Genomic DNA, 12,648 nt, shown 5'->3' with positions numbered 1-12,648 from the left:
CAGAATTCCTGACTGTTGGTCAAGCTGGCAACGGCTGGACGACCAAAGTTTGGGAACCACTTAGCTGGAGATCCTGCAGGGATTTGGACCCCAAACTCAATGATTCTATGATTCTGAATTAGTGCTGAGTTATGATGACCTTAGTTTTGCCCTGGTCTTCATCTGAAACTGGGAAAATGCGACTCACCCAAGGCCACCCAATGGGTTTCCATGGCCAAGCAGAGATTCAAACCCTAGTCTCTCGAGTCCTAAACCAACAGTCAAAACACTACACCATGTTGTCTTAGATCTGGATTGTCAACACTAGCTGACACCTCTCCAGGGCTTCCTGCATGATTCCTTCCCAGTCTTCCTTGGAGATGACAGAGATTGAACCCAAGATCTTTTGTATGTCAAGCAGATGAGCGCCAACCACTCCCAGGAAGGCTTGGGGGCATAGCTAACTTCCTGACGTCCTCCTGTTTACTGTTTTCTGATTCCTCTGCTTTTTTGCGTGTATCTCATTAGGTTGTGAGACAGTCATCTGAAGGGCAGCTCAAACACTCCGGTTGGGTGCAGCTCCCTTGACAGCAGTCATTCCATTTGATCTAACCATTAGGGCCACTCATGTTCTGCAGATCTTTGGAATGAATTTTTGCATGCATTCATTTCTGATTTCTGAAGGTGATGCTTGTAGATGGAATGGCCGGGAAAGACGGGGATCTCTAGTCCTTCTAAGCTCATAAAGATTTATAAACCTAGCAGGCAAAATGCATTCCTTGTGTGTGTCAAAGTGCCAGGACTCAAAACTGGGAAACATCACATACAGACACATACATATATGAGAGCCAGTGTGGTGTTGTGTTTGAGCTTTGGACTACAATTCAGGAGACCAGGGTTTGGTTCCTGCTCAGCCATGAAACTAACTGGGTGATCTTAGGCAAGTCACAGTCTCTCAGCCTCTGGGGAAAGCCATGACAAACCTCCACTGAACAAATTGTGCCTAGAAAACCTCATGATGGGTTCACCTTAGGATCTCCATAATTCGAAAATAATAATAATGTGAAGTCAAAGGCTTTTATGGTCAGCATCCATATTTTTTGTGGGTTTTTTGGACTATGTGGCCATGTTCTAGAAGAGTTTATTCCTGACGTTTCGCCGGCATCTGTGGCTGGCATCTTCAGAGAAAGCATCTTTTTCTGGCATCTTTCTCTGAAGATGCCAACTACAGATGCCGGTGAAACATCAGGAATAAACTCTTGTAGGACATGGCCACATAGCCCGAAAAACCCACAAAAAACTAATAATAATAATAATTTTATTTACATCCCAACTTCCTCCCAGTGCAGGAACTCAAGGCAACTTGAAATGACTTGAAGGCACATAACACATACACACAAATATGCGTATGGATTGAACCACCAAGATTTTCCCCACTGGTCATACCGGTTGGGGAATTTTGGAATGGAGGGGAACTGAGGTTTGAAAAATGTAAATGCCCGGAAAAAATGAAAGCATGGATTGTGGAGGTATTTTGGGTTGTGTGTGTGTGTGTAGCCTACAGGGAGCATGGAGGGAAATGATAGCCTCCAACTCACATGCTTTTTCCCACCCCTTTGTAGTGAAATAGCATGTTCGTCTAGTTGTGCTGAGTCAGACTTTTCTCAGCTTGAAATGGAACTGATCAGTAATGCAGAGAATGAGTAACTGAGGCTTTTGTCACCAAAAGAAATCTCTGTGTATGTGTTCAGTGTGTCCCCCAAAGTCTCCTTTAACAGCTAATACAGGTTGAGTCTCCCTTATCTGAAATGCCTGGGGTCAGAAATGTTTTGGATTTTGGATTTTTCTGGGTTTTAGAATATTTGCATAGACACAATGAGATCTCTTGGAGATGTGACCTGAGTCTAAACATATAATTCATTTATGTTTTGTATACACCTTATATGCACAGCCTGAAGGGAATTTTATTCACTATGGGCCCAAACAGACAGGCCAAAATAAAGCTGCTTTGGGTCACTTTGGAGGTATGCTGTTTAAATGACACATGCATCTTTAAAGGCCAGAAGCTGCACCAAAGGACTGAAGCATGGCTTTGGCGCAGCTTCTGGCCTCTTAAGACGCATGCATCATTTAAACAACATACTTCCAAAGTGACCCAAAGCAGCTTTATTTTGGCCTGTCTGTTCGGGCCCAATATTTTAAATATTTTTGTGCATGAAGCAAAGCTTTTGTACACTGTCTTAGCCATCCATGAGGACAATTTAAGAGCATTTCAGATTTTTGAATTCTGGATGAGGGAGGCTCAACCCATTTATTCATTTATATCAAAGCCGGTGAAGCTTGAAGGCATACTACATCTTCCAGGATCTTCCTTCCTCCATGGCCAGTGATTCACCAGTCAACTTGCTCACACTTGTTTTAAAAGTTTATGGCTCATGGGTGTTCAGTGGCTGGCAAACCCTTTGCAAAATTTGCCTCCTTCTCAGGAATTATCCCTTCTGTTGCCATCATAGAAGCAAAAGAAAGACCATTAGCTTTTTCGTAGGGAGGCATGAGTTTCAAGATCTCTTAATTTCCCGGATCTGACTCTCCAGCAGAACTAGTTCCTATCCATGAAGAAATCTCAAAGCCGCGTCTCATCCAAAAGGAATCTATGCAGATGAGGCAGATTATGTAAGATGGGCAGAGGAATGAATGATGCATTCACATTGTAATAATGGGGTTTCAAATTGTCAGTTATGGAATTTGGACCTGCTTGAGCTTGGCCTCATTGGCTGAGAGAATCTGGGACTTGTAGTTCAAAATAACTGTTCCTAATTCTTGGACCTGGATATTAAAAGGACCTTGTTCTCCCTAGCAAACCAGCCCATTCATTTAGATCTGTATTAGGAGAGACTACTCTGGTTATAGCCCCCATGATACAGTTTTGATGGGTTGCCACTAGGTTCTCACAAAACTACAGTTCCCAGAATTCCCTAGCATTGATCCAGGGCAGTTAAAGTGGTCTCAAACTGGATTATTTCTGCAGTGTGGGCATTACGAAACAAGATCTAAAAACGTGAATATAAATATGAATCCTTACTCCCTAGACAAAACCATGCTAACATGATTTTGCAAAGGATAAGTCGAGGGAACTTGAAGGCACAAAACGCACACATGTGAAAGAGCTCCCCGTTGTGGTTTTGAATTTCTTTGGACAACCCTTTAGAGTCTGGCTGCCTGGATTTGGTGGTGGCAGCGCCAGGGCTTCTCCTTTAAAACCGACCTAGCCCTCCCTCCTTCTTTCTTTGCGTAAAACCGTGCTTCTGCTTCCTCCTGACGTTGGTGTGGCCTGTTTAATTCAAAAACTGGTCAGCTGTTTGCGTTTCCTGTTGACTCTCTTCTCTATTGGCCAAAGGGCCTGCACTTTCGTAGACACCAAATAAAGCAACGCTATAAAAAGGGAGGATGTTGGGCAGCCACTAGGGAAGGAACTCTTTTGTGTGGGTGGCAAACTTGTGAATGGGAATGTTGCTAAGTTTCTCTCCCTTATCGCTCTGGCACCGTTGAGTGACTGGGATTTGCTTCCTTTTCCAAGGCTCAGCTAGGAAAATCTGGATATGATTAATTATACATTAAGGGTGTCTAGTTTTATTATTATTACTTTTAATTAATTACATTTTTATTCAGCCTTTCCTCACAGACTCACATCTGACACTTTTCTTGTTGTACCGTCCTCATAACTATACAGCCAGCTCACCATATCTGCAGATTCTGCATCCACAGATTCAACCATCCATGGATTGAAAATATTCGCACACACATACACACACACTCTTTGGTTTTGGCATTTGATATAAGGGACACAATTTCACCATGCCATTGGTTATCATGGGACTTGAGCTTCCATAGATTTTGGTATCCATGGCGGGTCCTGGAACCAAACCCTAGCGGATACCAAATGTCCACTGTACTGTACTTCTGTTTTGTTCTCGGAACAAACCTTGTGAGTTTGGTTGTCTGGCTTCAGGTCACTTGGGGTTCATTCACATTGTACAATTATAGTGCATTATAGAAACAGAAGGACGATTCCACTTAGGCTGCCATGGTTTAGTCCTGTTGAAACTTGGGTTTTGCACTTTAAGGAAGGGCATTTAGGATCCTCAGCTGGCCTACTCCTGTCTGTCATCAGGGTACAACCAAGGATTCCTTAAAACAGAACCATGGCAGTTAATAATATTACACTGGTTATCTGAATTCCCCCCCCCCCCAACTAGGTTTAAGATGTTTCTTGAGTCAAAGGTGAGGATGGTAACTTCTTCCTCTGTGCCATTGAATTAATTTCCAAATGCAACATACCAAATTAACTGCAGATTGAGTTTAATGTGATGCCTGAATCCGGGATTTTGGCTTGTTGCTCCTCTTAAAAGCCAGGGTTGGAAACATGATGTGTTCTTGGTGCTGCCTACCCCTGGGTTAGCTTTTCATGCTGGTGGAAAGAACCATATTGGAAGGTCCCTATGCTTATCCATGTTCTCCAGCAAGGGCTTTTTCACACCTATGTTCTTATGGGATGATACGCAAGATGTCACCAGTGTGCAGACAGATGCAAAATGCCCATGTCAGGTGAAGCAGAGAAGTGCAAGAGACGGAAAGCATGAGGAACGCATGCTTCTTGTTTTCCTTTCCCCACATATAATATCTGAAGCCCTGGATTCTCAGGTACTTTTTGAATCCTGGATCCAACTGAAAACATCCTATCGGCAAGGAGATCAAAGCTTCCCTAAGACTCTAAGCTGTGAGGCAGATGGTTTTGGTTATGAGTTGTCGTTTCCTTTGCTGACTTCCCTTCCTTGAATTGTCCTACTAACTAACAATTACACAGAAAGAAGCCGAGGAATGTTTCTCCCCCTTTCGTCTCTGGAAGGATCAGACTTCTGTGCATACTGTTCTGCTGCCATTCTGGTTTGCTCTGCACTTTTGTTCCTCCTATACCACCCTTCCCTTTTGCTTGTTATTCGGGGTATCTCTGATCCTCACAGCGAGAAAGGAATTATAACCAACCCCAGGCTTCGCAAAGGCCTTCTGGCAGAGCTGGGTTTTAAGCAGCCAGGGAGATATGATGATGATATGATGATATAGGGCCAGCATCAGACAGGCAGTGGTTAAACGCTGATCCTGCAGCCACAATGTTGTGAGTTCGATCCCAGAAGGCTTCAAGGTTGACTCAGCCTTCCATCCTTTCGTAGATCGGTAAAATGAGTCCCCAGCTTGTTGGGGGGCAATTGGCTTACAGATTGTAAACTGCTTAGAGAGTGTTGAGTTCATTATTAAGCGGTATAGAAATATAAATGCTATTGCTATCCCTTCAGTATCATACAGAGCATGCCATTGTCTCATTCAAAGTGTTGTCCTTTCCCATTGCTCCTTTGAAAGAAAAATGCATCTCCCAGAACCCTCCAGCCAACCAAGCTAATTTTGATTGTTGTAGTCCAAAAACGGTTACTTCCATAAAAAGTCCAAAAAAGGTCTAGTTTGTTTCCTCCTCCTTTTGTGTCTCTGGCACGCCTGCTTCCTCCGCAGTGCCAAAGGGCACATGGCATTCAGTGTGCCAAGAAAACCTTTGTTATCCCTTTGTGGCAGGCAGGCTTCCCCTTGTCCCTTTCTGCTCTGATAATACAAGTGTTATCATTGCTGTGCGTGAGAAAGATGGAGAGGCCCTTGCCCTAGAAGTGCCAGGCTCCTCTCTTGAGCCGTGGCTGGATGCCAGCCTTTGCAGTCTGCAGCTGAGTCACACTTCTGCCAGTCATCCTTGGTAACCTCCAATTCTTTTTTGAGGGGTGAGTAGGTCAAGCTGCCCTTGAAAAGGAGGCCAGACTTCGTACCGGCTGTTCAGGACTCATGGTACCAACGGATGTTGCAGAGTCGACTTGGAGACTCCGGGGATGTTTCACAGTGAATCGAAAGAAAAAGAGAGCTTGGGAAAGTGACTTTTGGGAACTACAATTCCCAGAATCCTCTAGAATCTCCCCATGCTTAGGTCATCCTTAACAGCAGCCTTGTGTGTAGTGCTTTATGGTAGTTGAGGTTACTAAAATATGAACCGCATACCCTCCAACTTTTCTTCTTTTTTAATTTTCCTTTTTATTGGAAATAAAATCTAGTCATTCATAAGATATAATACACAATACAACAATAATAAATCCAATGTTAAATAAATTGCTTCTACATATTTCCTTGTCAGATCTCATTTTGTCTCTGGTATTTACAATCTCTCTATAAATTGTTGAGCCTACAAATTCCATATCTTAAACTATATTAGACCTTTCTAGGTTTCTCTGATACATGTGAGGTCTACTGAAATATTTTCTACTTCTGTATCTGGTCATTTCCCCCCAGTTTTTCATAGATGTGCATCAGAGTGTTTATTAATGAGGAAGGATGCAGAAGCAAGGAGAGGCTGCAGGATTTTGCCTTTGCCTGAGCCTACTGGGAAGGAAACACTCCACTCCTTCCTTTCCTCTCCTTCCTGCTAAGTTAAAGGAATGCAAACTACTTCTGCACTTTGAATTCAGTTTGCAGCAACTGAAGTAAGCTGAGGACAAGGGAGAAGAGTGAGAAGAGGAAAGAGAAACCGTGATGTTTTAAAATCAGTTGGAAAAGTGGGATGGCAGAGAGTTAATCAGGATTGCTTCTGCCGAATCAGGACTGCTGGAGCATAAAAGAGTGTGGTTACTGGTCAGACTCTCTCTGCTGAGAACTGGTCATGGATGAGAAACCAGCCAAGACTAGTGAAAGGCACTCAGAGCCACCATCAAGGCCATCCTACAAGGTCTAATTATGTGATTCATTGTGGTCTGCTTCTTTCCCTTGGTTTATTTTTCTTACACCCCCAGAAAGTAGCCTTGGAGGCTGCAAGGAGTTAATATAAGAGGCAAGGAGTTGCTTAACCCTTTCTTTGTCTTACTCCTCTGGCTTCAAAATCACCTTTCCTCCAAGCAGTTTCTTCCTTTTAATGGAAAACCCAATTAGGCTGCATCCGCACTGGAGAAATAATCCAGTTTGGCACCGCTTGAACTCCCATGGCTCCATGCTATGGAATTCGGGGATTGGTAGTTCGTTGGTAGTTCAGTTGGTAGATACTTTAAATGCGCGTTAATTTCTCTTTAATGCCAAAATTAGCCCCAGTGTGATAAACTCCTATGAAAGCTCATGCTACCAATTTCTTTTATTCGGTTAGTCTCAAAGGTTCTGCAAGATCTCTTTGCATACTGATTTTTCCGGACAAAGATGGCTATGTCTTTGAATCCTTCTCCATCGCCGTATTCTTTGTATTTGCATTTGTAAGGATACAAAATTCATAATTGCCTGCCAGTTTTGAGTGTCCTCCCCTCACCTTAAATGCCGCTCCAGAGTCCCTGAGTGTGGGCGGCTTATCGCATTGCAACAAAAGAAAGCAATCCAACCCACCTTTTTGTGCAAACAGAAAGAAACAACTTTCCCCTTCTATTTCTCATCCTGGGAGAAAGGCTGAGAATAAATTCAAGAAAGAAAAGAAATAAAAACTGGGAGAAAAGTTTACTCTCGATTCCCTTACTTAGGATACTTAAGCATAGCAATGGGAGTCCAAGGGATCATTCCGGTGTATGGTCCTAGCCACCTCCAGCTTGAAATTGTATTATCCTGGCACTGCTTTTGCTCGAACCCTTCCCAGTAGGCTCAGGGAAAAGCAAACAGCAGCAGCCTTTCCTAGATTGCTTGTTCATAACTTTTACCATCTCAACCACCATTTGATATTGCTGGGCTCACATGTGTCCCAGTTTTAGTGGGCCTTTGGTTTCCATTGGGATTTGGTTCCAGGACCAAAATCCATGGATGCTCAAGTCCCATTAAAGACAATGGAAGTAAAATGACTTCAATGCTATAAAATGGCAAAATCAAGGTTTGCTTTTTTGAAATTTATATAATTTTTTAAACTTTATTTTTCTTCAGACATTTACATATCTTTCCAATAATGTGCATAGAATTTAATGAATAACATAAAACATTACTTCCTCAGTGTCTCTTGCAAGGTCGTCCTTTCTTCCTGACCAAGTTTATTTCAATTAATTGTTATTTTGTCCTTTTATGATATAAACCCATATATCTACAGTAGTCACAACATTTTATACTCACATGATGCAAGGGATTTTTCTCCCCCTCCCAAGTTCATCTTATCTCCCTGCCATCCTAATACTCTACCTACAATTTAAATCCATCTATTCTTGCAAAATGGAATTTATATAGTTTTTGAATATTTTCAAGCCATGGATACAGCGGGCCGACTATATATATATTTTTACGCTCCCCAGAGATCAACTCTCTCTGCTTTCTCTTCCTCGGCTGGGAACATAGCTGTGTGCCCTAACATGCATTACATTTTGTAAGCTGGTGGTTGTGGTTATTTCAACCTCTTTGCCAGGTCACCTTTTTTCCCCCTTGCTTGAGCTGGAAATTTTCTGCTGAGCTGGAAACATTTTCTTTCTTTTCTCCCCCTTCGCCATGAGATCACGGTCCCCCGACTTGATCAGCAGAAATGTTCGATGGAGCTGGGCCTAGGGAAAGTTTAATCCCCGCTATTTTGCTTTATAAAAACCTCTTGCAACCTCAGTGCATCTGTATATGGACATCTCCTCTTTTCCAATCCCATCTGGCTTCCATTATGACCAGGCTTAGAGGAGCAGCCTCATAATGTAAGAATTTTGTGGTTACCTCCGCCTGGATATTTAAAAAAAAACCCTTTTCTTTCTTCCCCGAATCTCAATGTATATGTTTTAACTTAAAATGATGTAATTGAGGCATATTTTGGCAATGACAAAACATCCCCCCCTCCTTTCTCTCTTCTTCTCATCTCATTCTCTCCCAGTTTTGAAGGTATGAAATTGCCTGGTGCTCCATTATTTCCTTGACTGACTCATTTGGGAATGAGTGTACTTTTTTGAAAAAAGATGAACAAGTTTCTCCAGTTTGGCTGAAACTGGGATTTTGGGTTTTGATCGGGTGCTCAGTTGCCGCCTTGCAAGTTCAAATACATTTCCCGTTTTGAGTTGTTGCTGTTGTTGTTGTTGTCGTGTGCCTTCAAATCTTTCTACATGTGTTGGATTACAACTCCCATTCTTGTCAGGGAGGATGAGAGATGTAGTAGCGCACCATTGGAGCAATATTGGGTTGGGTAAAGGTCTTTGAGTGGCATGATGTGTGGGACCTTTAGGTGCCATGCAGTTGGATGTGAGTTGGGCATCCCTCTTAATATTATTGGACTGCAATTTCCAGATGTCCCATAGGTTATAGTGGGGAATGATGGGAGTCGTCCTGCGACAGCTAGAGAGGGCCACAGGATTCCTGTGGGTGATCTAGTGTCCTGTTGCAGCTGCTAGGTTCAAAGTGTTTCTGTTCCTTGAAGAACAGCATGGAAGAGAAAGTCCTGCCAAATGTCTCTTTCTCTTTCCTCCTAACCTCAATATAGCAATGCTGCAGCGATGGAACAAATTGCACCTGGCAGAATTAATCCCGTGAATTCCAGCTGAATTTTTTGATCTGCTACATTATGCCTTTGGGTCAAGCAATATTCTGCATGCGGAGTTTAAAGATTTAAAAACAGGGGAACGGATGCAGAGTGAAAGAACTAATCTCCACTTTGGTCTTTTAAAGTTATTGCTTAATTATTTGTTGGTTTAAATTGATTTTATTGGGAGATATGCAGTGAAATATAAATATTTTACTATAGGTTGAGTATCTTTGAAATCTGAAATACTCCAAAATTGTTCACATGAGTGGCTGAGACAGGGACACTTTTGCTTTCTGATGGTTCAGTGTACGTAAACTTTGTTTCATGCGCAAGATTATTACAGATATTACATACAAAATTACCTTCAGGCTATGTGTATAAAGTGTATACAAAACATAAATGAATTTCATGTTTAGACTTGGGTCTCATCACCAAGGTATTTCATTGTGGATATGCAAATATCCCAAAATCTGAAAAACTATGAAATGCAAACATTCCCAGTCGCAAGCATTTTGGTTCAATACGCCTTCCATAAAATATCCTGGATCAAAATCTTCTAAAGGTAAAAAGCTATATCAGGGACTTTTCTTCTATTGGCAAGAGAATGGACTACATGATCTCTTGAGGTCTTTTCTAACTGATTCTGCAGTGCTCCATGGCACTGAGTCTGACTTTTATGGCTCAGGTCTGGACATGTTGCTTGAAAAGGTTGGTGTCGTTTCTATAGAGCTTCCTTCATTTCCAGGGTACTTCGGCTTGATGCGCTAGGATTCACTCATGTACACATTTATTTGGGAATGAGTCCCGTTGAACTCAGCTGACCTTTTCTGCTAGAAGTGCATGTGAACTGATTTAATTAATTGATTTAATTAATGTAGTTAACATGCTATGAACTGATTTACGGTGTAATTTTGGCACTCATAATTCTTTGTTGTTGTTATGGGTCTTCAAGTTGTTTCAAGTTGTTTCCAACCATAGGACAGAAAGGAGGGGTCTATTCTAGCTTCCCTTGGGAGGGAGTCCCAAAACCTTCTAGGGGCAACTACCAAGAACACCCTATCTTGCATCCATACTAAGTATGAGAAGGGCCTTTTTTGCTGATCTCAGGGTCCAAGTAGACTTCTAGAGGGAGAAATGCAGGCTGCATCCAGACTGCAGAGATAATTCGGCGTGAGACTATTTTAACTGCCCTGGCTCAGTGCTGTGGAATTCTGGGATTTGTAGTTGGTTGTGGCACCAGAGTGGAGCAGCAGTTAAAACGGTCTCAAAACCAGATTGCTTCTGCAGTGCGGATGGGATGTCAGTCTATTAGTCTGTATCTAAACTGTATGAGACTTTATATTTGTATTGTGCGCTAAAAGAGACCTGTGTCCTCCTGTGCTGCAGCAGACCCAGCATGGCCTGTTTTCTTTGTTGTGGTGACGACTGGAGGGGAAGATGCACACAAACACCTTCATCCCAAACCGAAATGACCCCTTCATGCCCCAATACAATAACCAGTGCGTGCAAGACCACACGATGTGGCCAGAGCTCAATTTCTCTTTGCAACTGCTGCTGTAAATCCAGCCCAGTGTGGAGTTTCCCTGTGCATTTGTCTAAGTTCAAACATACTTTCCCTCTCTTTCTCTCCCTGCCCCAAGATACATGCCTGTTGGCGTAGGGTTACTCCATTCCTTTCCCCGGCTGGCAGCTGGCTTGTCCATGTTCCAAAGCAGCTCCTGTTTCTCTCCTGACGCAGGTTGCACAACCCGGGAAGGCCGGACTTGGACGTTTGCTGTCAAAGAGATAGGTGAGCGCTATCAGTGGGAGGAAAAAAATTCTCCCCCCCCCCAAAGACGTTCCATAGCTACCCGGCTGCATCTGAACACAAACAAAACCTTTCCAGGCACGCTGTGTGTTTTTGAAAAATTAAAGGCAAGGTTGTCGCCATTGCTTCCCTGGATCAGTTTCCTTGTGCTAACCTGGGATGGAAAGAGTGATACACCAGGCCCTCCACAATTGCAGTTTTGACCTTTGCAGATTTGATTATTTGCGGTTTTGATTCACATGTTCTCTCTAGAAATCTTTATTTGCTCGAGCGCATCTCTGCCAGAAGTTGACCACAAAGTTGTGCTGGAGAACCTTGACAGTTCTTAGAGAAAACACTTTTCTAGGCATTTGTAGGTCCTCCAGCATGATTCTATGATCAACTTTTGGCAGATGTTGACCATAGAGTTGCACTGGAAGACCTGGAGATTCCTACAGAGGTGTTCTATTAGATAAAAAGATTTTCATCTGGATTTCCTTGGTGCGCTCCATTGACCACTATCTGTTTGCAATGTGGTCCCTAGTGCCTCTTCCTTTCCAGCTGGTTTACGCTCTGGATTATGTCCAGCAGAATTAAAACCAGGAAGGGCTCCTGTATTTTTAAGGGTTGTGTAGAAGAGGGAACTTCAGCAGATGTTGCTTGTGTTCCCCGGAGGTTATTCACACTGTGAAAATAATCCAGGATGAATCTGGGTTAAATCTCCATTGTTATCACACACATCCTGAATGCAGCCGATTAAGTTGTGGGCTGGGTGCCAAAAACCTACTTAATCCGGAATAATCAATAATGATTTCCCCCCCTGAATTTTTAAAGTGGAATTTGAAAAGTTCCCTGTTGCCTCATGGCCAGAAGGAGAATGAGCCTGTGTGCAAAAGCAGCATAATACAGTATCTTTACATAACATCTTTACTACATGCAGGCATCTGACTAATTCCTGTTTACATTGTAGACTGCTTAGGGCAGGGATAGGCAACCTGCGGCCCGCGGGCCAGATGCGGCCCGGCGAGGCCTTGGGACCGGCCCCAGCCCGGTCCTGCCGCCGATTACTGCCGGGGCCTTTGACGTCTTGTGCAAGGGGCATGGTGGGGCAATTGTCTATAGAAGCCTCAGAAACATGCATTTATCTTAACATTTTTTAAAAAATCAGCAAATTTTTTCGCATGACCTCCATTTTTTATTTAAAACGTGTCCTCCATTTGAAAATTTTGTCCTCCATTTGCCCCGGTTTATTTATTTAATTGATTTTTTTTAAATTATTTAATTATTTATTTTTTGGCTTCGGCCCCACCGTTGTCTGAGGGACAGCAACCCGGCCCCCGGCTGAAAAGGGTTGCCT

General features: G+C 42.9%; 1 protein-coding gene across 3 annotated transcripts in view; it reads left to right on the top strand.

Annotated features, from left to right (window-relative positions):
* The window catches only part of MAP2K3 (mitogen-activated protein kinase kinase 3), a 48,531-nt gene that overhangs the window by 5,896 nt on the left and 29,987 nt on the right, over nucleotides 1-12,648 (top strand). Inside the window, exon 1 of one of the 3 annotated variants that reach the window (XM_042437315.1) lies at nucleotides 11,192-11,294. The exons of the other annotated variants lie outside the window; for them this stretch is intronic. Within the exon in view, the coding sequence (XP_042293249.1) occupies nucleotides 11,207-11,294 (88 nt within the window). The 5' untranslated portion in view covers nucleotides 11,192-11,206. Of the gene's footprint in view, nucleotides 1-11,191; nucleotides 11,295-12,648 lie in introns of those variants that run through there. 3 annotated transcript variants of the gene reach the window in all.

This window comes from Sceloporus undulatus, chromosome 8 (assembly GCF_019175285.1).
Source record: "Sceloporus undulatus isolate JIND9_A2432 ecotype Alabama chromosome 8, SceUnd_v1.1, whole genome shotgun sequence".
Taxonomy (NCBI): Eukaryota; Metazoa; Chordata; class Lepidosauria; order Squamata; family Phrynosomatidae; genus Sceloporus; species Sceloporus undulatus.
The sequence above is the reverse complement of the archived record's forward strand: the minus strand, read 5'-3'. Positions and strand labels throughout refer to the sequence as shown.